The sequence below is a fragment of the Chaetodon trifascialis genome, chromosome 4 (genome assembly GCF_039877785.1).
Source record: "Chaetodon trifascialis isolate fChaTrf1 chromosome 4, fChaTrf1.hap1, whole genome shotgun sequence".
Taxonomy (NCBI): Eukaryota; Metazoa; Chordata; class Actinopteri; order Chaetodontiformes; family Chaetodontidae; genus Chaetodon; species Chaetodon trifascialis.
In genome coordinates, this window is record NC_092059.1 from 18,577,985 (window position 1) to 18,600,551 (window position 22,567).

General features: G+C 40.5%; 3 protein-coding genes across 9 annotated transcripts in view; 1 reads left to right on the forward strand and 2 right to left on the reverse strand.

The window, feature by feature from the left end:
- csnk1g2b (casein kinase 1, gamma 2b) overlaps positions 1–15,252 on the reverse strand; it is a 34,313-nt gene extending 19,061 nt beyond the window's left edge. For 2 of the 7 annotated variants that reach the window (XM_070960310.1, XM_070960311.1), the window contains exons 1-2: positions 15,118–15,249; positions 10,747–11,559 (exon numbers count right to left, since the gene is read on the reverse strand). In XM_070960310.1, the coding sequence (XP_070816411.1) occupies positions 10,747–10,974 (228 nt within the window). In that variant the 5' untranslated portion in view covers positions 10,975–11,559; positions 15,118–15,249. Of the gene's footprint in view, positions 1–10,746; positions 11,560–15,088 lie in introns of all 7 variants that reach the window. The other 5 variants (XM_070960314.1, XM_070960309.1, XM_070960307.1 and 2 more) reach the window with 4 other exon arrangements.
- gtpbp3 (GTP binding protein 3, mitochondrial) overlaps positions 1–22,567 on the forward strand; it is a 224,220-nt gene that overhangs the window by 110,875 nt on the left and 90,778 nt on the right. The gene's annotated exons all lie outside the window — the stretch shown is intronic.
- On the reverse strand, positions 16,645–19,798 carry dmbx2 (diencephalon/mesencephalon homeobox 2). Its single transcript, XM_070960025.1, has 4 exons — positions 19,650–19,798; positions 19,104–19,280; positions 17,807–17,982; positions 16,645–17,564 (listed from the first exon to the last, which is right to left on the reverse strand). Exons 2-4 carry the CDS (start codon positions 19,267–19,269, stop codon positions 17,055–17,057), a joined length of 852 nt encoding a protein of 283 aa, XP_070816126.1. The 5' UTR covers positions 19,270–19,280; positions 19,650–19,798; the 3' UTR covers positions 16,645–17,054.

The following is a 22,567-nucleotide window of genomic DNA, read 5'->3' on the forward strand; positions in this document are numbered from 1 at the left end:
TCTGTGGTGTCATTTTGAGGTTCAATCAGGAGATGGTTTAACAGACGTGGTAAAAAAAAACTTGCTTTACAGTGTGTGAGAAGCCACTTGGGGAAGTGTTAAAAGTATCAGTGAGGTTCAGTTAAATTACAGAGAGTTGATTCAATTAAGTTTAATAAGCTTTACCCATTTTAGCATTTTTTCCCCAAGTAGTAAATTTGGAACACTTTGATAAAAGGGAAATGATGAATGATAAAAGAGAGATGATCATAAGACAACAACAATAAACCTCTGGCAAACACTGCAGGGGCTATGTGGTTTAATAGTTTAGTTTTGGTTAGCAAGGAAAAAGAAGAAATAGCAGCCATACACAGATCAACAGATTAGATGATAAGGAGGTGCATGAGCTTATAATCATTCATGGGAATGATTGCTGAGACTACATGCATGCTTTTCTACAATCGAAGGGAGAACAAATGGATGTGTGACTTCAACACATCCCTACAAAGACCTACGGGCGATCTCAAAAACACTACATACAGTACACGTTTTTCTTTTAAATATGGGAAAAAAGATTTCAGCGTCCTGATCCAACATGACGCCAACAAAGAAGAGTGTCAGAGAAGTAAGAAGAAACTGCTCATGCCAGAGGCTAGAAATTGGAGAGTGGAAGAAGGCAATACAGAGGAGGAAAGCCTGTAGGAGGAAGACACGTGACTGGTCGGGGAGGCGGGGTGGGGAAGTGCTGTAGCATCATCCACCTCCTACATGAACATGGACAACGAGCACGTCTCACACAAGTCAGGCCATGCCAGGGAGGAGAGGGAAAGAAAATATAAAATATATAAATAATGAGTCAAAACAGATGGCACCAAACCACAGGACCCTTTAAAACAGCTTACAATAGGAAACAGAGGCTTATGGCAGCTTTACGTACTTAAGAGTCATCTCTATTCCCAGCAGATGGGATAAGCTATGGCTGTGTAAATGACCAGGGCCAAGCGACAAATGTGTGATGTAACATCTTTGCATACAACGAGGATTTTTCACAGCACCTGCCCATATCAAATTGTGTTTGATCTGCTCCCTGTCCTGACATACTCCCCTGACATGGCAGGGCTGCACCCACAGAAGCAAAGGGGAATATACTGAGAGTTTAAGTCTCCTGAATATATATATATTCAAAAACTCATAGTCAGCGACACCCTCCGTCTCATCCCCTTTGGTATGTGCATCATAAAAATCTCTATGTTTTCTTCATAAATTTAGTGATGCAACACTTGTGGGCCAAAATAAAAACTTTTACATCAAAAAATAAAATGTTTTCTGATGACTCAGCGATTCACCTTTAACTTCATTTTGTTTGTAATCCTTCACTGGAGTGAAAGTTTTGGCCACCCTGTTTGATGTCATGCAGAGACCAGCTTTTTGCCAAGTATGCAGGTCTGTGTCCAGGGCAGCTGACCCATAGTCCAGAAGGGCCCTTCCCTGTCTGACCTGCTGCTACAGTAACCTCTTCACCTCAGCTGTTCCACACTGCAGCCCTGTGTGTTTCTGAGTATCTGGGTTCAATGTATCTGAAAGAAATCTGAATTCCCCTCTCATGAGAACATATATTCAAGATGACAATTCCTCTAGCTTCTTCAGTTTAGGGACCTGAGTGAACTTTTGTCAGGTAGTGACATGACAGTAGCCACTAGGAATAGAATAAACAGTACAGTAATATATCCTGATACATTCTCTTGTGTCTGCCATCAACAATATGATATTTTGTTGCAATTATGCAGCCTGGGCACATCCTTACTTTGAACTCTGGATCTGTTCTGATTGGTTTATGTCTGACATTTTAATGACACTCACATGTACACTCATTATTGTATCTTGTGAAGCTGCATCTTAATAGTTTTAGTCACACTCTTGATCTCCCACTACTCATATACAACTTTACCAGTGACATTTACTTTTTTGTGCTACTCAAATGAACATTAAGTTTAGAAATTTTAACCAACGTGGCACAAGAACTGTAGTTTCTGGCATTTTTATCCCATAGTCACATGTTTGTGCCAGAAAAGAGATGACCTCACATCCAACTATGTAGAAACAGCTTTCCACAACAACCAATCTGATACCACCATTCCTACAGCCATCATCATTGGCCGACTTCTCAGTCAAACTATGACAACAGCAGGGGTGATGGATGAGACAGACATATAAATAGTGGTAACTGACTTATACTAGCTGCCGCTCACAGATAAAAAGCTTACAGATTGGTCGATATTAGCGCTACCAGCAAATACTGCCCGAGTCGGATCAAATCTGGTAGCTACAACAGCCTGGGGATGGGTGTGAGATGAAATGTTACAGTCTATTTCAAGGATTCCTCTTAGAGTAAAACACTTGAAGCTCGTACAAATATATGATTATGTCATCACGGATTATGTGGCGGTTTCTGTATTTTAACCTGTGGTAGCCTCCGTAGACTTGTGTGGATCGAGCAAGCCATCAACGCCACACAAAGTCCTCTTCCTGGGATTAACCAACTCTGCATATGATGTCATCTAGGCTAAATCTGATCTCTGATCTCCAACACAGCTGAGAAAGATCAGATTTGACCTCAGTGACTGGATGGAGTAATGACCACCAAATGGAGAGGAAAAGGGAAAACTATAAATGACAGACCCAATCAGAATATTAAAGGGGAAACAGTAAACCGCAGTTACAGCCTACATACTTTGTGCTGCATATCTTGTGTCTGGTCAAAACGTTAAACATGCAGTCAAAATGAAAACCCCACACAGACATTTCAACAAATAACATGCTATATCTGAACAATGAGAAAAAAGATTTCCCTGCCCTTTTTGCACGTGCAAACACACCAAGTACAATGCCTCATCCTGTATATGTCACATAAATATTTACACTAATTCTGAAGACTGTGATCACAGTTATTCATCTTGTCAGTCAGAAAAGACTTATTTTTCTGCAGTTTTCACTGTTGTATTAACAGTAACAGTCAATAAGAGGAAAAATAATTAGTCGTCCACCAGAAAATAAATCGAGCACCATTTTGACAAAAGATAAATAATTTTATGCAAAAACTAAAATAATAAATTACCACTGGTAATTTTGCAACATATCAATATTCTAAAACTATCAGTCATGCACTTGAAACACACGAGACAACCCTTTGACCCCATAAACAATATCTTGTATTTTAAAAGAGCATGGTACAGTAAAACAGACAGCTGGGATGCAATGTAACACATAAACATCTGTGTTGTTTATCATCTGGAGAGCAAGTGTGACATTCAGCGGGTGCATATGTATGCCTATGAGTGCAATGTCCAGGGGAACAGACCCAACATTATGCATAAAGCCCAGAATAGACCCTGACCTTTGCCTGACACCCAGTAAACCATTTCACAATATGCAACTGGCAATATGACAGGTCTCATCTTAGACAGAACGACTCAAATGTCAACACAGTGTATCTCTACTCAGCAGCATTCATAGGGGTATTAATGATGCTTAACACCAAGTGTAAGGTTAAAAGAAATGGATAAGTTTGAAGTGTGTGTGGTGCATGTGTTTTCCTCTTCCTGCAGTCTGTATGATCAGAGGCGTCTATGGTTAGGAGGTAGTGTTAAGGAGTGAGTGGTGTCAGAGAGCAACAGCTGGCCGGTGTCCAGCACTTCTCCTGTTTCAGCTCAGATTTAACACACGCAGATGGAGCCATCAGCTGCGTCCCAAAACCCAGTGTGATAATCCGACACTGCTTGAAATCAGACAGAATTAGACATCAATTGTATGTTCGGGAGATTTTTTTGTACCTGAGAGGGGGTAGCACTTGACCTAGGTTTTGTAATTTACAATTCTGACTTACTGTCATGATTTATGATTTTAGAACAATTTCAAACTGTTGAAACTTTTCTACTTAGAAGGGGCTATGGGGCGTTGTGCTAAAGCTGAATAATGTTGTGATAGCATCAGAACAATTAATGGTGTATGATTTTAGGTCACCGTCAACAATAGTTAGCTTGCTAGTCCTAGCTAGGTAGGACTAATAGAAAGCAGCAGGTAAAATTGGGCTGGTTAAAGCATGCTGAACTCAGCTGCTACAGTCTGAGCAAGGCAAACACAGCACATAATGTTGCCTGTTAAGCCATGACAGAGGCAAGTCTCCTTTGTCATTTAACAGAGAAGTAAGGCATGGCATAAGTACAATGGATAGTACTGTATACTCTCTCATTTGTTTAACTGAAATTTTTATATTGGGTCCTGACATAGCCAGAAGTAATGACACAGTACAGTCACTAAATAGTAGGGCTGAGAGTTACTTTTGTTTTTCTGGGTCTCTATTCTAATGTACAGCATTAGAACATTGTGTGTTGCATTTAAAATTAAACAGTGACTGAGTTTAAAGTGCTAATTTTCAGCATCAAGGGTGTCCAAATTCAAATTTAAAGACAGAGATTTTAATACACATAGTCACCCAATTTCTCTGACAATGCAGCAGGATGATGATCCCAAACAAATAGCTTAAGCATCCAAGTAAGGAATGATCCTAACTGGTGAAGGTCATCACCAGAACAACTGAGTATCAGCTCACATGGTGCTGACCAAACCAAAGGCAAAAAGCCCCTTAAACAAGCAAGAATTAGAGCTGTCTTGAGAACATGTCAGAGATCATCATCAGAGATGATAGAATCACCTAACCACAGATCTCAGAGAGTCATTACGTGCATTTTCAACCTCATCTCAAATTAGTCCAACACATGCTGCTCCCTAAAATCAGGGTATTGCGTGTGCTAAGAGCTGCAGTTCCTAATGTTCTTCTGATGTGAAGGTAACACCCACAAATGAAATTTGAATTTCAGAGTAGTCATGGGGCTTGTCACAGCTGGAATTTTGACATGTCATAGCAGGAAAAGCACAGGTTTAATTAATACCATTAACGATGGCTTTGTTCATTAAAAGTATGTCAGAGAGCCAGCATGCAAAATATTCGGGCCTTGGAGAGCAACCCTTGATTATATCATAATTACATCTGTGGTTTTCCTGTATGACATGCCAACGTTTCCACTGTGAACAAGGCATGTTGTTTGATTTTCAAATTCAATATACTGAGTCAACAAAAGAAACGTGTCACTGTGCTATTCCCTGTGGTCTGCACTAGATAATCCTGTCAAACTCAGGCCATGCAGCAACATACTTTAATTCCTTACATGGTATCAAGCAGCTTTAATTCTAACCTCAAACCTTGCCATTTTGTCTTGCAAAGCAAACTCTCAAAAATAGACCTGAGGTCAATTTGGCTTCAGCTCTTTTCAAATTACCATAATCTGATTCTGGTTTGGTTATTTTGGCTCTAGTTTACCACTTCAATTACCATGCTGTAAAGAAAGTTAAGACAGAACTTTGCACTGTAAATTCATGGCAGTAACCAAGATCACAATAAAAAAAATGTGAGAAACTGGTCAATTATTCCTATTGCCCTGAGCATTACATACAATTTAGAAAATACAAGACTACAGTGTCAGAATAACTCCTTTAAAAAAACTCTTAAAATGAAATCAACGATGGTGCTTTACCATGAGCTAGGATGTACACTTACAAGGTACAAATTACACAGCACTCACTTCTCTACAGGCACACACCCTACACCATATTCAAACCTTTTTTTGTGCAGTCATAATTTGCACTTATGCACATCTAGATAAAACACTGACACTGTTCTTCTTGCTACTCTGAAGTCACTAACATTTAGACTCTGCTGTGCAGGTTTTATGACTGCTACTAAATCATCCTCAATCAACAATGTGTGTCTGTGTGAATGTACTGTGTTGCTGCTGGCTACTGATTCATTTGGAGGATTAGCTAGTTGACTGAAGGTAGGCTTTTACATGCTGTTGACATGCAGGGATTTATTCATTTAGCCGGCCCAGCATGCTCTCTGGAGAGCCCAAGCAGGGTAGGAAAGAACTTAAATCGTCAAAATGTCACTTTAATTCCAGCCAAACATGCTGACAGAGCTTTTATGCCTTCACAGTTCTCCAACAACTACCTCATGAAGAGCTGGTGTAAGCTACTGAGCTAGACTGGAACAAGATCTGCTTATCATACTTCAGTGGGAGGCAGACTGGAGAGTTCAGTACAGCACCTCAGATTTCCTCCAAAACATCACGACTGACCAGCACCATGAGAGGCTTCACTCATAGAAACCACCTTCCTCTTATGCCTCTGCATCAGTGACTAAGCCAAAGAAAAACAAAGGTCTGCCAGAGACATTCCACTCTTCTCCATACAGTGCAATTACATTGGAACTCGTCAGAAGCGATACAGTTTTTCATGGAATACTTAGAAGCATCATTAATAGTTTTTTTTTTTTTTTTTGCTACTTAGGAGCAGAACCCCACAACAAGCTGAACATCACAAGCACATCTGACCTATCATTGCTCTATAAAGCTGTTATTTGCCAGTCTACACATCCAGCAGACATGTAGCAATACTAGCATGTGGAGACGGGTATCTGACAACCTGACAAACATACCGCAAGCCCAATATTCACTGTCCTTCAAGCACTGTTTTGGTCCTTATGAGCGATTACAGTTACCTTTTAGTATCCACAAGTTATCATTCAGACTTGACTATAAACCTAGCAAGCTAATTCAGTTGTCTCAAACTTTAATTATGCACTCAGCAAGATAATTTCCCAAGATAACAACACCCCCATTGTGTCATTTCTCAAAAGCAAAACAAAAGTCTAATATCTTTGTGAATACCAAAATGACACAGTGGTGTTTCTGGATCTGCAGTATGTAAATATCTTTGCTGAAGTTTAAATGGTACAGACACCAGCAGAACATGTTTAACAGTCAGACTACAGCTAAGTGTTGAATTTTGTGGTTTGCTCAGTTCACAGAATTAACCCTAACTAGTTTCAGGTGATAAAGTCTGCCACAGACACTTGTTATTTCAGCTGGGGCAACTGAGGTCACAGCCTAAGAACAATAAGCCTGAGCTACCATTGAATATTCTGGTGGAAAAGGGGCAATTTAATTTTCTAGTCTGAGATCCATCCAAGTTTTGAACAAGCACCACCAACATACACAGGGTAAAAACACTGCTTTATATGTACATGGCTGGCACACAATGCACAGTAGATCTCTGTGTTTACTGTGTTTGTCTCCCTAGATGATCACTCCAATATCAGCCCCTTCTCCTTGAGCTACGGGAGGCACTGTGCTGTACAATAAGTCCCAACACTATAACATTCACTTATTAGTCTCCTCTCATGTCGGGAAGATATTACTGCCACTTGTCATTGTCAAAAGCGTTTGTTCCCACAAAAAGGCCTCCGACTAGTTTAATACATATTACTGATAATACCAGCTTTACAGGCGGCATCTCAGAGGCACCTCTTATTTGTCAATTAATGACCAACAATATGAAATGGAGCGACAATTAAATACATGTTGTAAAGTCTGTAACTCCAATTGTTTGCAGGGTGGACTGGTGAAAATGTCAGTGAAAACCAATTCCATTGAATTTCTGGGCACAAACAATGCAAACGATTACATGGGTGTGTGCATGTGTCCTGCACCCAAGGCTAAACCGTTGATGGGGTTAACAGGGGGCTGATGGCCTTGATAAGACAACACAAGCCACTGAAGACAGTAGCCGAAAGTGAGAGAGAGAGAGAAAGCAAAGTAGGAAGAGTATTCAAATAAAAATAGTGCACAACATTCAGGGGGAAAAAAGAGGATTAGATGGTCATTTTCTCAGTGTTATGTCACCATGCCAGGGGATTGTGTTGGTGAAGATGGTGGTGGTGTCCTTTTACCCTTTAACTGAGCCTGGTGGGTGCCAGTTTCAACAGTAAGCCTTGACAGAAAGCAGGCATTAAGTGCTACTGTTTCTTTAAGACACTGGGATCTCCCCTTGGGAGTAAAGCCTGCAGTGTACTTACAGCAGTGGCTATATGGTCCTGCCTCCATCACACAGGCGTTTGTCAGTGTGAGAAAGCATCCAGCTGAACCAAAGACTGAACCACTGTGTGTCGACAAGGCCTGCTAACAAAGGCAACCTTTCAGCACTCAGCAGTTTCCTCCTTCTCTCTTGCCTTTTGCAGCAACATTCACAGCAGTTCCAGATCCACTGACGGAGGATCTTGTGCACTGCCCTGCCATACTATCTCTGCTATCACGTGGTGGAGCAGGGTGACACTGGCATTCACCTTTGTCCCAGGTGCAGGCAGGCACCACCCACACGCCTAACTCTGCAAGTTGGTACACAAGACACTCAGCACAGGAAGGAACAAGCTGAACTACATGCTGTCCTTCAGAGGCTGCCATCTACAATTCATAAAGTTCCAAGCAGAGAGAGAGATTAAACTAGTTTAAACCAGCCAGATAATAAATTACACTTCATATCACAATAAAGCCACCTTATTGGTTCCCAGTTGTAGAGACCAATGGTTGATCAGTCAAGAAATCAGACCGGCCCTATTTGATTTTAATTACAAGGGTAATATTGGTGTGTAGTCTATATCAAGATCTGAAATGATTAGTAGTTTGTCACATAAAATTAATTTCCAACTATTATCTATTCATCTATGCATCATTTAATTCAGAAATCAAGCAAAACATTATTTGGCACAAGCTTCTCAAATGTAAGCATGTGTTGCTTTTTTCTTTTATAAAACAATAAATTGAATATCTCTGGATTGTGATTGATTAGCCAGGCACAACAAGCAATATGAGAACATAATCTTGGATTGTGGAAAATTGCAATGGCCATTTCTCACAATTTTCTGACATTTGTAGACTAACCAATTTGTCAATTAATTTAAAAAATAAAATTATGTTCAAAATAATGCAGCCATAATACACTACTTCATTTGACAGAAAATAAGATCTGTACAGTTTAACATAAATTTAGAATCTAAAACACACTTTAGAAAAATAATCAACACAAAGCATTTTACTAGTCTTACATTTTGACAACAACTATTTTAGATTGCATCTACAAATGAGCAGTTACTACTGAAGTCACAGACAATGGAGGAGACCCTACTCATGTCGACCATGTGTTAGCAGGTGGTTGTAGATAACAGGACTGCTATGTGTGTTCGTCCATAAGGAAGAGCTCAGTAACAGCCTGACAAAACAGAGGCCTAACTGGGCAGGCAGTGACATTCACTGGGTTACCCCGGGGAGCTGTGACATCAGGGACAGACAGAAACATGTGGACAGACAACTGTGGCCGAGTCTGGGTTAGCCTGAGAGCTGACAAGGGAGAAGACCGTTTCATGTCAGGCACAACAACACCAGTGTGCAGGCCAAAAATTACTTATACAATAAGAGTCCAATTTGTATATGTCACATTGAAACATAAGCCTTAAAGAGATCATTTTTGTGAACATCAAAGGCAGCAATTAGAGTCACTACAAATTATAATTAAACATGAATCACCAGCTGAAATTAGTCCTCAAATGAAATCCTAACTTAACAATCAGGCCCGACTATTAGCCAGGCTTTGTCGAGCTTTGTTGACACCATTAGCAGACTTCCTCCTCTCACGGTTATACATTCAGATAAATGCTGGGTCCAGTGGGCCAAGAGATCCATGGAGCAGTGTCATGGCCGTAATGCCAGATCCAGATATAGCTGGACACCATGGGGATAAAAATACCTTAACAGATGGGAGGGTTCACAGGCAAAGGGGGAGAGGCAGCAAGCACAACTAAAGATTTCAGAGGAGAGGAGAACTGCAATTATAGCTGTTTGCTAACCTCTGCCTTCTATGTGGTTAGCAAAGCCTTCAGTGGATGCCCATTCAGAGATAATGACCTCGCTGGGAGATACAAATGTAAGGATAATCATACACAGACCAGTGCAGATGTGGTGGAGATGACGCCTAGCACACAAGACCTTCAGTATGACTACTTAAGTAGAGATTGAGTTAGGCCTTGCTTATATTAAAGCATTATGAGAGGAATAAAATATCTGCCCGTGATCAAAGCACTGCAAGTGGCAACACATTCATAACAAAGAAATGGTGTGCAGAGGAAATGGCTGAGCAGCCACTGGCTGTCCTAGAACCCACGAAAACAAAGAGGCCTTGACATTTCATGTGGTTTTACACAGCATTTAAATGCTACTGAGCCAGTGGCTCTGAAGAAAAAGAGTTCATGCTGACACAAAACAAAAAGAAGAAGTAAATTATTGATTGTTCATAAGGCCTGGTGTGAGCTTATTAGAGGGAGAGTTTCCACAAGAACTGACATCAACTACACTGATTAAGGAAAGTGTGGGGGTGGTAGATTTGAAAATTTTGTGTTTACATAGAATATTGTTTTAGATTGAGTGTCTAAATACATAAAATCTTCAAGGAATGAATTTCACCTCAAAGGCTTTACCACCTGTTTAGAATCAATTTGAGGAACTAAAGAATGCTATGGCTGAATAATGCAAGGTTTACTTTCAGTCACCAGTTAAGATGTGGTTTAGGATATTACCCAGTCTCAGCTTACTCTTTTTCAGCTACAATAAACTCAAGCAGAGAGTGGTTGATTCATTAACAGTATGTTAAAAAATAACAGAATTTGAACCGCTAAAAAAAGCAGAATAAACATCAAATAAGCAGGATTCTTCACGTAGGACGCAGACTGACATTGCAGATATACCAGAACAGTGGTGTGGCACATTGGAGAAATTGTGAGTTCATATTTCTTTGTTACTTCACCAACCCTGAGGATGAACTTACCAATTTGATGGCCACATATTCGTTAGTATAGAGGTTTTTTCCCAACCGCAGCTCTCCAAAGTTCCCGCAGCCGATTTTCTTACCCACACGGAAGTTTGGGCCAACCATAAGAACTCCAGAATTGGTCCCTGAACTCCGGCCCCCATGTCCAGTCCTGCTGCCTGCCGTCTTAGACATCTTTTTCCCTTCCTCTGTCTCTCCCTTGCCCCCTCTCTTGTCAAAATCCATAAGCTTGTGATACCCTGGCCTCTCCACGGTTATTCTCCAGCCATGCAAACCATAGAAACTCCAATAACAACGACAGAGGAGGCTTTAGGAGGGAGGAGCGAGACAAATCTCACAGAACAGAGGGAAGGTGTTGCTGTTATAATGTGCAATGGTTCAGAAGACACTTGAATGAGCTCAAACTGCAATTGAAGTTCCTTGTGTGTCTATTAGACAGCTCTTTTGCTGAGTGCTTCCCTTTTTTCTTCGTGTTCCTTGTTTACCAGAGGGGCTCCTTTCTTGTGTGTTTCTCCAGCTCCAGTCTCAAAGAAGCATGTCCCTGCCCGAGGAGTAGGCAGGTTGTGCTAGAATGTGCCCACAGACACACATACAATACTAGTCATAAAAAAGCACTCCAAAACCCGACTAATGCACCCACAAGGCCACTTGGGAACATCTCCTGGAGTGCCTCATTCCTTCTGGTCAGCCTTCAGTGACACAGTGGACACTCTCCATGTTGCTGGGCCACAGCAGACGAAGCTACCCAGAGTTCGAGAAGACAGCAACGAGGAAGACGGCAACAGATGGGTTGATGTCAGTCTGCAAAGTCTGCAAAATCAAAAAGAGATACAGATCATTTACTCAATAGCTTGTAACAACTATGATCATCTGTCACAAATAAATACAGTCATTACTTATTCTTACAAAATATTTTGGCCAGTTTAAAGATTTAAAAAGTGAAGAAACAGATGCTGACTATGTTTACTATTACCAGATGAGATACTCTCACTTAAATGAAACATAATGTCAAGCTCTATAGAAGTGAAGCAATCATCCATCCATCCATCCATTATCTATACCGCCTATCCCTTTCGGGGTTGCGGGGGGCTGGAGCCTATCCCAGCTACGATGGGCGAGAGGCGGGGTACACCCTGAACCGGTCGCCAGCCGATTGCAGGGCCACATGCAAAGACAGACAAACATTCACACTCACACTCATACCTACGGACAATTTAGAGTCATCAATCAACCTAACGAGCATGTTTTTGGTCTGTGGGAGGAAGCCGGAGTACCCGGAGAGAACCCACGCATGCACGGGAAGAACATGCAAACTTCACACAGAAAGGCCCCGCCTGACCCGGGGATCGAACCGGCAACCTTCTTGCTGTGAGGCACCCGCACTACCTGCTGCGCCACCGTGCAGCCGTGAAGCAATCAATATAAGCCAAAATACTGGAAAACTTTACAAATCAATCAGTATTTGTTCCCACAACACTTCATGGCCATAAAAAGATTAAAATTTTCATGAAAAAAAAAAAAAAAAAAAACTTGATCCCTTCATTTCGAGATCAAATTATGTCTACTGTGGCTGTTCCTTACTACAGCTGAAATAAGAGCTTGCTCCAGACCAGCGTGAGGCAAATTCAATTAAGCAATCGATATGAGCGGAAATATTCCACAAAGGACCTCAGACATGAGAGAAAAGATCTCTTTTACAATTAAACCTATTTTTCTCAAAGTCCAAAACATGGTACATTACAGGGATTTTGTTTATCACAAAGCTGTATTTTTATAAATAAGACTAATGTAGAGCATCTAAAGTTCTGTTACACTGTTGAGATAAGATTCATTCGACTGAACACTTCTGTGAATGTGTATAGACACGCATCCAAGAGACGAGGGAAAAAGTGACAAGACATCAGACTCAGCCATACAATTTCATAAAAGCAATGCCACGCATAAACAACATCAATCACAACCATATTTTCAGTTTTCACTGGCAGTGTAACTTGACCATCTCTGTGCAGCTATTCACTAACAATCACATGCAGACTCCCCGATGTCCATAATCTAAGATGCTGGTGGTGCTGAAGAGAGCAGGTAATGCAGGCACTAGCAATGGGCAGCTACTCTTTCCTATGGAAAGGCACTTACACGGATCAATGATTGCTGCAATACCTCATCTCATCATAACATTTGCATCATTGGGAAGCATATTATAAGAAGGATTTGGATACAGTCTACTTTACAATGAGCTCGGTTGTATCTGACAGGCTAAGAAGTAATATAACCACCAGTGGACTAAAATATAGTATTATCAGACCTTAGTATGCTGATGAGTGAGTGCTGTTTTGTGTAAAATATTAATTTATGCCATTCACACATGATACCTTTGTGACGGTCAGGCTGGAACTAACAGTTATCATCATTATCAATTAATTTGTCTATTGTGTCATGATTGATCAATTAATCTATAAAAAATGTTTAGTCTATAGATTGTCAAGAAAAATTAACATTACACTAGCTTCTGTGGCCTGAAACTTTTCAAAATGCATGTGAGAGTAAATAAACCATGACATGCCCCATGAAAATCCACTGGAAATCTTGCACATGACTATATTCTTTCATTAGTGCATTCAGCATGCCTGAGAAAAATAACACATTTATGAGCCAGGTATGCAGTCAATCATTACACTGTCATGTCTTCCTTGTAGCATGACACACGGTGATAATTACTTTAGGAAATGAAACAAGCCTACCTTCTCACAAGATTGGAAGTACAATCAACAAGGTGGGTAAAACCTAAAACTAGCAAATGATCACAGTAATTACTGAAATGGGAAAAGTGCAAACACTTCATTGGTCAAGGTGACCCAAATAAAAGGTCCACACATTTAAAACAAAAGCATTAAGTATGAAAGAGAATAAAAATGGCCCAGAACACAACAGAGATCTCAATAACTTTCTGGCCATCTTGGCCCCTATGTCTAGACTGTCTCATTTCAGGAAGTTGTGCATTGTTTTTCAAGTCAGCTGTTTGGTATGGCTGCCAAATTGTTTAAAACATGTCGAGAACGTAGTTATTAATTTCAAGTTTTATTGTGGCACGTAAAAAATATGGAGAGAAAATAAAACGATGAATGATGTCTCGCCAAAACGAAATCTTGGGATAGACTGTGGCTCTAATGTCAGCCTGCTACAATTAACACTGTAGTCAGTACAGTTAGCCAGTAATACCACGACGCAAGACGATTTCATAGGTTATAAATATAAATCAGAAACCTCAAATTGACAATAAAGTGACAATAAACCGTATTAGCCGGACCAGATTATCAAGTTTTCCTTGTCTTGGCACGAAATATCTGCATTTTTAGAGCTTATGTTAATGCTAGCTACTAGCTTACTTGCTACCGAATAGTGCTTGGCAGCTGTCATTTAACGTTAGTTTCGGTTGATTCAAAGTATCCACTTTATCCGATACAGCGCGAGAGAAAGAAAATAAGATGTTACAAGAACCTCGTACATACATGTCTTCAGAAAATGTAGGGTTAACATTACAGACTGTGCTAGCTGGTTCAACGGACAAGGCCAGATACACTCGGCTATCTCGGCGTTACTTAGCAAGCTCAAGTTAGCTTGACATCGTTCAATCGTAGCCAATTTCTTTCTGGTGAGCCGTTTTCCTCCTGTACTATATAAATGCTGCCTTAACGGTTAATTCATACAGAATACCAGTGTACCTTAATGTTGCAGCTACATCGAAATGTCACGTAGCAATATTAAGCTAGCATAGCTAGCACCTACCAAAAACACCGCTCCTCTTGGCCCAAAGGTCTGATAAAAAGCAGCTAACGATGTAACGTTAGCTAATCTGTTCACAACACTGAACCATACAAACACAAGACAGCTACCCAATGGCGAAGTAACGTGAATGCAAATTGAATATGCCGAAGTAGGACAGAACATAAAATATTCATTGATTGACAATGCCGATGTTACATTAACCTGGTTGGTTAGTCAATGCTTAATAACTGAGAAATAAGAACGTCCCGAGCGACGTTGTAACTTGTTAATGTCACCGAATGGAGTAACGTTGTGACAAAATCGATCGCTGTTTCACCTGACAAAATCGTTTTGAGTTCAGACTCGAGCTAAAACCATTACCCTGACCACTGCCGGGCAACTCCTTAATCCTAAACAACCGACTGCACACCAACGGCAGGCAGCCTGAGATCTCTTACTGCTTAGCTCACTAGCTAGCCATTTAGCAAGCTACCACACGAAACATTAGCAAGATCGTTATGTAGCGTTACGATACGGCGAGACGATGTCTTTGGAAAATAACAGTTAGGAATACACACCTTTAACCAAATGAGAGCATATTACCTTTAAATTTTAGCTATCGAAACGCAGTCGAAGTCATGGTTCTTCGTTCGAGGGTATCTTTCTCATTTCGTTTCTCTTGCCCTCAAGTTGCTATGATTTTGCTGTTGTCTCTTTAAGCCTCCCTCAACTGCCGATACCCAAGCACAGCGTCACGCTGGATCGCAGCACTACACTACGATAAAAAACTAACGTAACTACTTTGGGGAATACGGTAAAACATCAGGCGTTCGTAACTGCTCCAAACTGGTCGATTTGGTTGACAATTTTCACTCTTGATAAAACTGAATCGAAGATGGTGTGAAGACATCACAAAATCTGGTAAACGTGTGCAACCCAATTCTATTCTTTAGTTCACTAATTTAGCACAAATTGGGAGATTATGCTCAGATATGATCCCATCAAACATGTTTTTTATGCCACAAGTGTGTCCAGAGTCCATATTTTGAGTAAGTACTTCACTTTTGTTACTTCTAGTGATAGCTTCATCTTAAACCCAAAGCAGGCAGTTCCCTCTGTGTCTTATTTTGACAAATCAAGCTACTTTGTACGGGTGGAAATACTGTATGTTGCCAGAGGACCCACAGCTGAAATCCTGATGTGGAATTTAGACTATAACTATAGTTTGTTTATCTTTTCTATCCGTTCAACAAACTGTTGATGTAAACACTTAAGATTTCAACCATACCATAATATAAATGTTGATGAAAGCAAAGTCACAGCAGAAATAACTGAACAATTATCCAGTTTGTTGATTGACAGAAAATCAATCTGGAATAATTTTGATAATTGTTTCAGTCATATTTGAAGCAAAAAATACCAATAATGACAATTATTCCAACTTGTCTAAATGTTTGTTGGTTTTCTTAGTCTTCCATTTTCTGATACTTTGTTGACTAAATGATAAATCCTTAAAACAAGCAACAGACAAATTGACTAAATATTCATTAGCTGCAGCCCTAACCTAGTTCACATCACAGGGATTAACATTGGAGACACATTTTAATAATAATCCCCCAGTTTAAAAAGAATAAAATCCTTGTGACTTCAGGAACCCGTTTGTCTTCATAAAAAACCTGTCAAATTCAAGCCTGTCCTGTCTCACATGCTACTTTTTTGTGATTTAAGTATGGTTTATGAAAGCCAGCTGTTTGCTTCATCATATTTTAAAAGCAGTTTTCCCAAAATGCCAATGTTCATGTACATTTTTGACAACTAATATATAAGTTTTAGACATAAACTTATATAAGTTTATGTCTAAAATTGTAAGTGTATATCTAAAAGAACTCTACAGCTATAAAGTCTGGGTTTGGCAATGTGGTTGAAATTAATGCCACAATATTGCTAAAAGTATAATATGATGTGGCACATACAGTATATGCAACAATCAGATATAAAATGTTCAAAGTGACCAGAATGATAACATGTTTATGATTGGAATACAATGTCAGTGTCGTTTCAAATGAGTTAAACCATCCTACTGGCAGCACTCATAAGCCACGCACAAAAAAAGAAAGACACTGACAATTCAGGTACAAATAATTTTATTTCACAATTCTATGTCGCAGTGCCTAGTTACAATAAGGAACTTATCTTACACAATTTTACCATTATAATATTGCTGTGCAGCTACTCAGCAGTGTAGCTAAATAATGCTGAAGGAGACAACAGTATCTCTGAGTGTTTGGTGTCTGAAACCAAAATGTTATGGATTAAACAACAACCTCCTTTGAGCAAATTCTGTTGGCAAATTAAAACCAAACCATGGTGTTTCCAAAAAAACTGAAAATGTTTGACTGTACAGCTTTGCATCCGTTTAATAAAGCTCACTAAATAAGAATTCCCACTGTGTGCACTGTCTGCAGTCAGGTCAACAGGAGCAAGGCAGTAAGTGCATCTCTACCTTGTCCCCTGAGATCCTGGGCTGTAGGTGTTAAAGGCTACAGTTGCAGCCCCAGGTGAGGCACAGTTTTATTTGGATATGCAGTCTGAAGGGAGAGGCTACAGTTTTTAGTAACTGACGATGGATGAACACCCTGGGCGGAGCCGTGCTGCTGTATGATGGGCCAGAACAGCGGGGGGAGGGCGAGCTCAGTGGACAGCACTCCTACAACCGGCTGGTGAGGTGGGTGGCTGTAACGCTCCCCTGTCATGAAGGGGAAGAGTGGAGGAGAGTGAAGTCGGAGGGGGCACTGTGAAACATCAGAGTCTGAAGGAGCGAGAGGAGGGCGAGCATCCCTCATTTTATGCACATGAGGAGGGGGAGGACGGCGAGGAGGAGGGATGTCGCTATCGGTGTGTGACGCAGTGATGTCTGGTTTGTCTTCAGGCCTGACTTCCTCCTGTCCGGCCTTGCTGCGATGCGGTGCCTCCTCCAGACTGTGGTCTCTGGAGAGCGGGGAGCACCTCTGACCTTTACGAAACTTTGCCCTCCTGTTCTTGAACCACACCTGGATGAGCAAATAACAAAGATTAAATTAGGAATTACTGATAAACATAACATTGAAAGGCATAATGCAGCATCACAACAGCCAAATCACACATAAGAATTCTCCCAATAAAGCTGCATGTTTGCTGCAGGGTTGTTATTCATGCTTTCCAGCCAAATGTTGGCCATTAATCAACAACTGCAAACATGCAGCGCTGGTTTCGGCAGGTTTACGGTCAGGTGTTGGGTGGAGTGTGCTCTCACCTGTATGCGAGCCTCGGGCAGGTTGATGCAGACAGCCAGCCTCTCTCTCATGCCGACGTCTGGGTACTGTGTCTGTTGGAAGGCTTTCTCCAGGGCCTGCAGCTGTGACACTGAGAATGCCGTGCGGCTGCGGCGCTGCTTCTGCTGGTTGCCATACCGGGCCTCCAGAATAAGCTCTGGCAGGATAGGGAGGAACAAAATGTCATCACCAAAATAAACTGTGAGTCAGCAGCAAGTCTGCTCCATCTTCATGTAATAAGGAGCATGATAGGAAGTCGTTAGCTATTTCCTTCCACATTTACATTTTGTTTTTCTGTGTTATCAGGGATGCAGCAGAGGTTTTACCCAGATAGACTCAGTTTGTACTGATTTTATACTTTAAATGTCACCTTTCTTAGGCTAACATTAATCTGTGAAATATAGATTGATCGATTAATGTAGCAAAACCACACTTTACATAAGTATTAACAATACACAACACAACAAAATGCATTAATATGTACTCATTTATACACAGCTGACAATTAAATCCTTTTTAAAAGGTGCATTTTTATATATGGAGTCTTTTTTTACTCAGTAATCAGTGGTGGAATAAGCTCTCAGATCTTTCTCTTTAGTGAAAGTAACAATACCACAGTGTAGAAATCCTGCGTTCAAATGTTTACTCAATCAAATATTAGCATCAAAATACATGTAAAGTACCAAATGTGACATTCATTGTGAATATCTTATGCCAGAATAATGCATTCTATTACATTCCTGTATTCTAATTACTGATTTATACATTAATGCATACCTCATTTTAATGTTCAGATGGTAAAATTACAGCTATTGTACTTTAAGCAATTATAATATAATTTATGTGTTAGTAATCTGATTCTGCACGGTAACTAATAACCAAAGCTAGGTACAGAATTGTACTTGAGGACAGTACTTGAGTAAATGCTCTTTCCACCACTGTATACTATGAAAAGACCCCCAAAACAAAGCGATGCTCATTTAAGCTTTTTGCAGTTTCTGTTGTTCATAATCTGTTGTTTATGTCTCTTATGGTCATGAACTAGACGCCATCAGCCCTCTTCGCATTTACAGCGGTGTATTTCATTCTAAAAGCTTCCTAGCAACACAGTCCTGGATGTGATGTGATGTGATGTGATGTGATGTGATGTGATGTGATGTGATGTGATGTGATGTGATGTGATGTGATGTGATGTGATGTGATGTGATGTCTGACTGATCAGCAGCTCAGTAGCTCAGGTGTTTCAGGTGTGTGTGGGACCAGGATGACCTGCGGTACCTGCCAGTCTCTCGGCCACAGACAGGGTGTGCACTGTGGGGCTGGCTGCAGAGTAAACGTGGTACTGCTCCGCCATCTGGTGGTGCAGGTCGTACAGCACGGAGTTAACACCGTGCAGGGGATACACACCAGCGCCGGACGGCCCGCAAAAACCCAAAGAGTTCATATCTACGGAATCTGCTGACACAGAAAAACGTATTTTACCGACTGCATTATTCCTATATAATATTATTAATTCTGTTTCTTTATCCCCTTTATGGCTAATTCTTTTGTCCCTGTTCATATTGTGACCTCTGTATTTTTGAAGTTAGTTTATCTTTTTCTAAAAATAAATTCAAAATATTCACCCCCAGCACCGAATTTTACACCCATTTTGCGTCTTACAGCAATAAAAACAGCAATTTGAAACCCAAAACCAGATTTCAGTGATATCATACAGTTGAGAAACTAAAATTCTGCCCTCATTCAGCTTTTTTTTCCCGGCTGAAAACAGCGTTAAAACTTCTTCTGTCCGCGCAGGTTGTTTGAGTGCCTTTGGCTGTTTACCTGAGAGTCGGACCCCGAGCAGGAGAGTGAGATCCGGGTGCGCTTTTACGCGCAAAGGTCGAACTTGTAGTCCAGTATATCCTTGTCCAGTTTGGGCCTTATATCCTCGCACACCAGCACTCTTTGTCGTGGCACGGATCTAATTCTCCGAAACCATTCTCACCCACGACTATTTAAGAAGCATTTACCCAGGCTCCCCTCAGCCATTAGCCAATAGAAAGAAAGGTATTAACCGGGATTAGGTGGGATGAGGGAAGAGAGGGGGGGTTGCAAGGGGCTCAAGTTTTTGAAACTATTGAACTTGAGAGATTTATGCCAAGGATCCCCGAATAAGCGAGCGTTTCATTCCCTCCCGTTAAAACAATTAAAACAATGTGGTCGGCTAATCTCCGAGGCAGGACAGATTAAAATAACAGCCTTTGATTGTGCTCTCCTTCTCAGTCCCCTTTCTCCCATACCGCTGCCTCTGACAGGAGGGGGGTTTCTCTAAGGGTTTGTTTTGCTAACAGGCACCATATTTTGCCTATAAACTGTCACCATGTGAAGTTAATCTGAACGCAGCTCAATGGGAACAATTTCCTCCGATCCAGCTCTGCTAAATTACAAGCCTTCCCAGGAACAGAAGAGAGTCCAGAAGACGCATCAAATCATCGCCAAAACCAAGTCCTCCAATACAGAAGACGCAGTGGAAGTATCTGAGTACATTTACTCAAATACCTGACTTTGTGGCACTTTATACTCCGCATTTTTAAAATACATACTAATGCACAGTATTTGTCAACAAACAACAATGGTGTTTCTCTATGTTATAATTCATTATGCCATTATAAAACACTCACATCTGCTTGTAACTACATTAAAATGTGTTATAAACCATTTATTAAATGTGTACTGCTAATGATATGGGGGTTACCGCAAATATCAGACTTAATTACAGTTTTTAGGTTGAGGATTTCCATTTTATGCCACTTTCCACGACTACGTTTAAAGTACTTTTTACTGCATTTATCTGACAGCTAGAGTTAGTAATTCATTTGCAGATTCAGATTTTCCCTTCAATAAACAGAAGCTTATGAAACATGATGTGCTGTCATAGATTACACTGTCCAGTGGGATATAAAGTAGTTAAGAGTTGGCCATAAAAGCATAAAAATGCTTGAGATCGACCGTTCATGGAAACAGTAGACAAAGTATTTTCACCACTGGGCCCGTTCAGTGCTATAGCTTTTGATTATATCACATGATCTTCTCCAGCGGATGGAGTTTGTCCAGTTGTCATCAGTTGTAGATTTCTTTCTGAGGGCTTCTTGTCTCTGTTGAGCCAAGATGGACAAGAACTCACATCCTCAGAAAAATCTACTTATATTGTGTTATTGGTACTTTTACTGAAGTTAAGTAGCTGAATGCTTCTTCCACCACTGCCATGCTGCTGACTCTCCTAACCTGTACAGGTGAAGTCCATCCATCCATCCATCCATCCATCCATCCATCCATCCATCCATCCATCCATTTTCTATACCGCGTATCCCTTTCGGGGTTGCGGGGGTGCTGGAGCCTATCCCAGCCGTCAACGGGCGAGAGGTGGGGTACACCCTGGACCAGTCACCAGTCGATCGCAGGGCACAAACACACAACCATTCACACTCACACCTAGGGGCAATTTTACAGTCACCAATTAACCTAATGAGCATGTTTTTGGTCTGTGGGAGGAAGCCGGGGTGCTCGGAGAGAACCCACACATGCACGGGAAGAACATGCAAACTTCACACAGAAAGGCCCGACCCGGGAATCGAACCGGCAACCTTGTTGCTGTGAGGCACGCGCACCGTGCAGCCCATGAGGTGAAGTACCTTGGAAAAAAAAAACAAAAAACAAAAAAAAACATCGCTCACCCAAACAAATTTTCCTACAGTTGTGAAAATGTTAAGCATTCACTCAAGTACTGCACCTAAGAAAGAATTTGGGGTTCTTTACTTTCTTATTTTCATTGTCTGCTGCTTTTTATTTCTACTCCACTTCAGAGGCATTGTTACATTTATCTGACAGCTTCAGCTACTAGTTACTTTGCAGATTCAAGTAAAAGATATAAAATATAATCTACAAGTTAGTTATGATGTATTATCGTAGATTAAGGTCAGATGAAACTTCACTGATCACTGAAATTAAGTTAATTAAGATGAACTCCACCTTCATCAGCTGCAGTGTTAGAGTGTTGCACACGTTAATGCATCAATAATTAGAATTCAATGATATAACAAATGTTATTCAGAAATGGGCCATTCTGTATAATGAGTACCTTTATCTTGAATGCCTGACTTTTACTTGTAAGAGAGTATTTGTACAATGTGGTATTCCTACTTTTACTTAAGCAAAAGATCTGAGTACTTTTTCTGAATTTTCATTAAACAAAGTCAAGTCAATTCTGATTAGAAAAACTTCACAAAAAGAACTTAAACAGGGAAAAAAGTGGCATATCTCAGACAAGCAGCAGAGGAGGGATCTCTCTTATGGACAGACATGCATTAGATGTCTTAAATACAGCGTAGACCATTCAGGCCAATGATCGTTCACCCCATCAGTCCAGGAAAAAGCTTTGTAATCATTAATTTCAGGTGGGTTTACTTGATCTCTTCTTGTTAAGTTCATTTAAATATGATGGTATTTACTTCATTTTCCTAGAAAATAAAAAGTGTCAGTTCTTTAAAATAATGTTTCACAGTGAGGACAACTTGTTGCATATCCTTTGTCATCTTTAATTACTGCATTCCTCTGTGTTAAATTTCACTTCACGTTCACATCCCACACACAGATTTGAAGCAAAATAAGATGCCTCAGTTACATTCCTCCACCCCAATCAACTTCACTGAAAGAAATCGCTTAATATTTGATCAATATTCACAGATACGTCTGAGATGTCT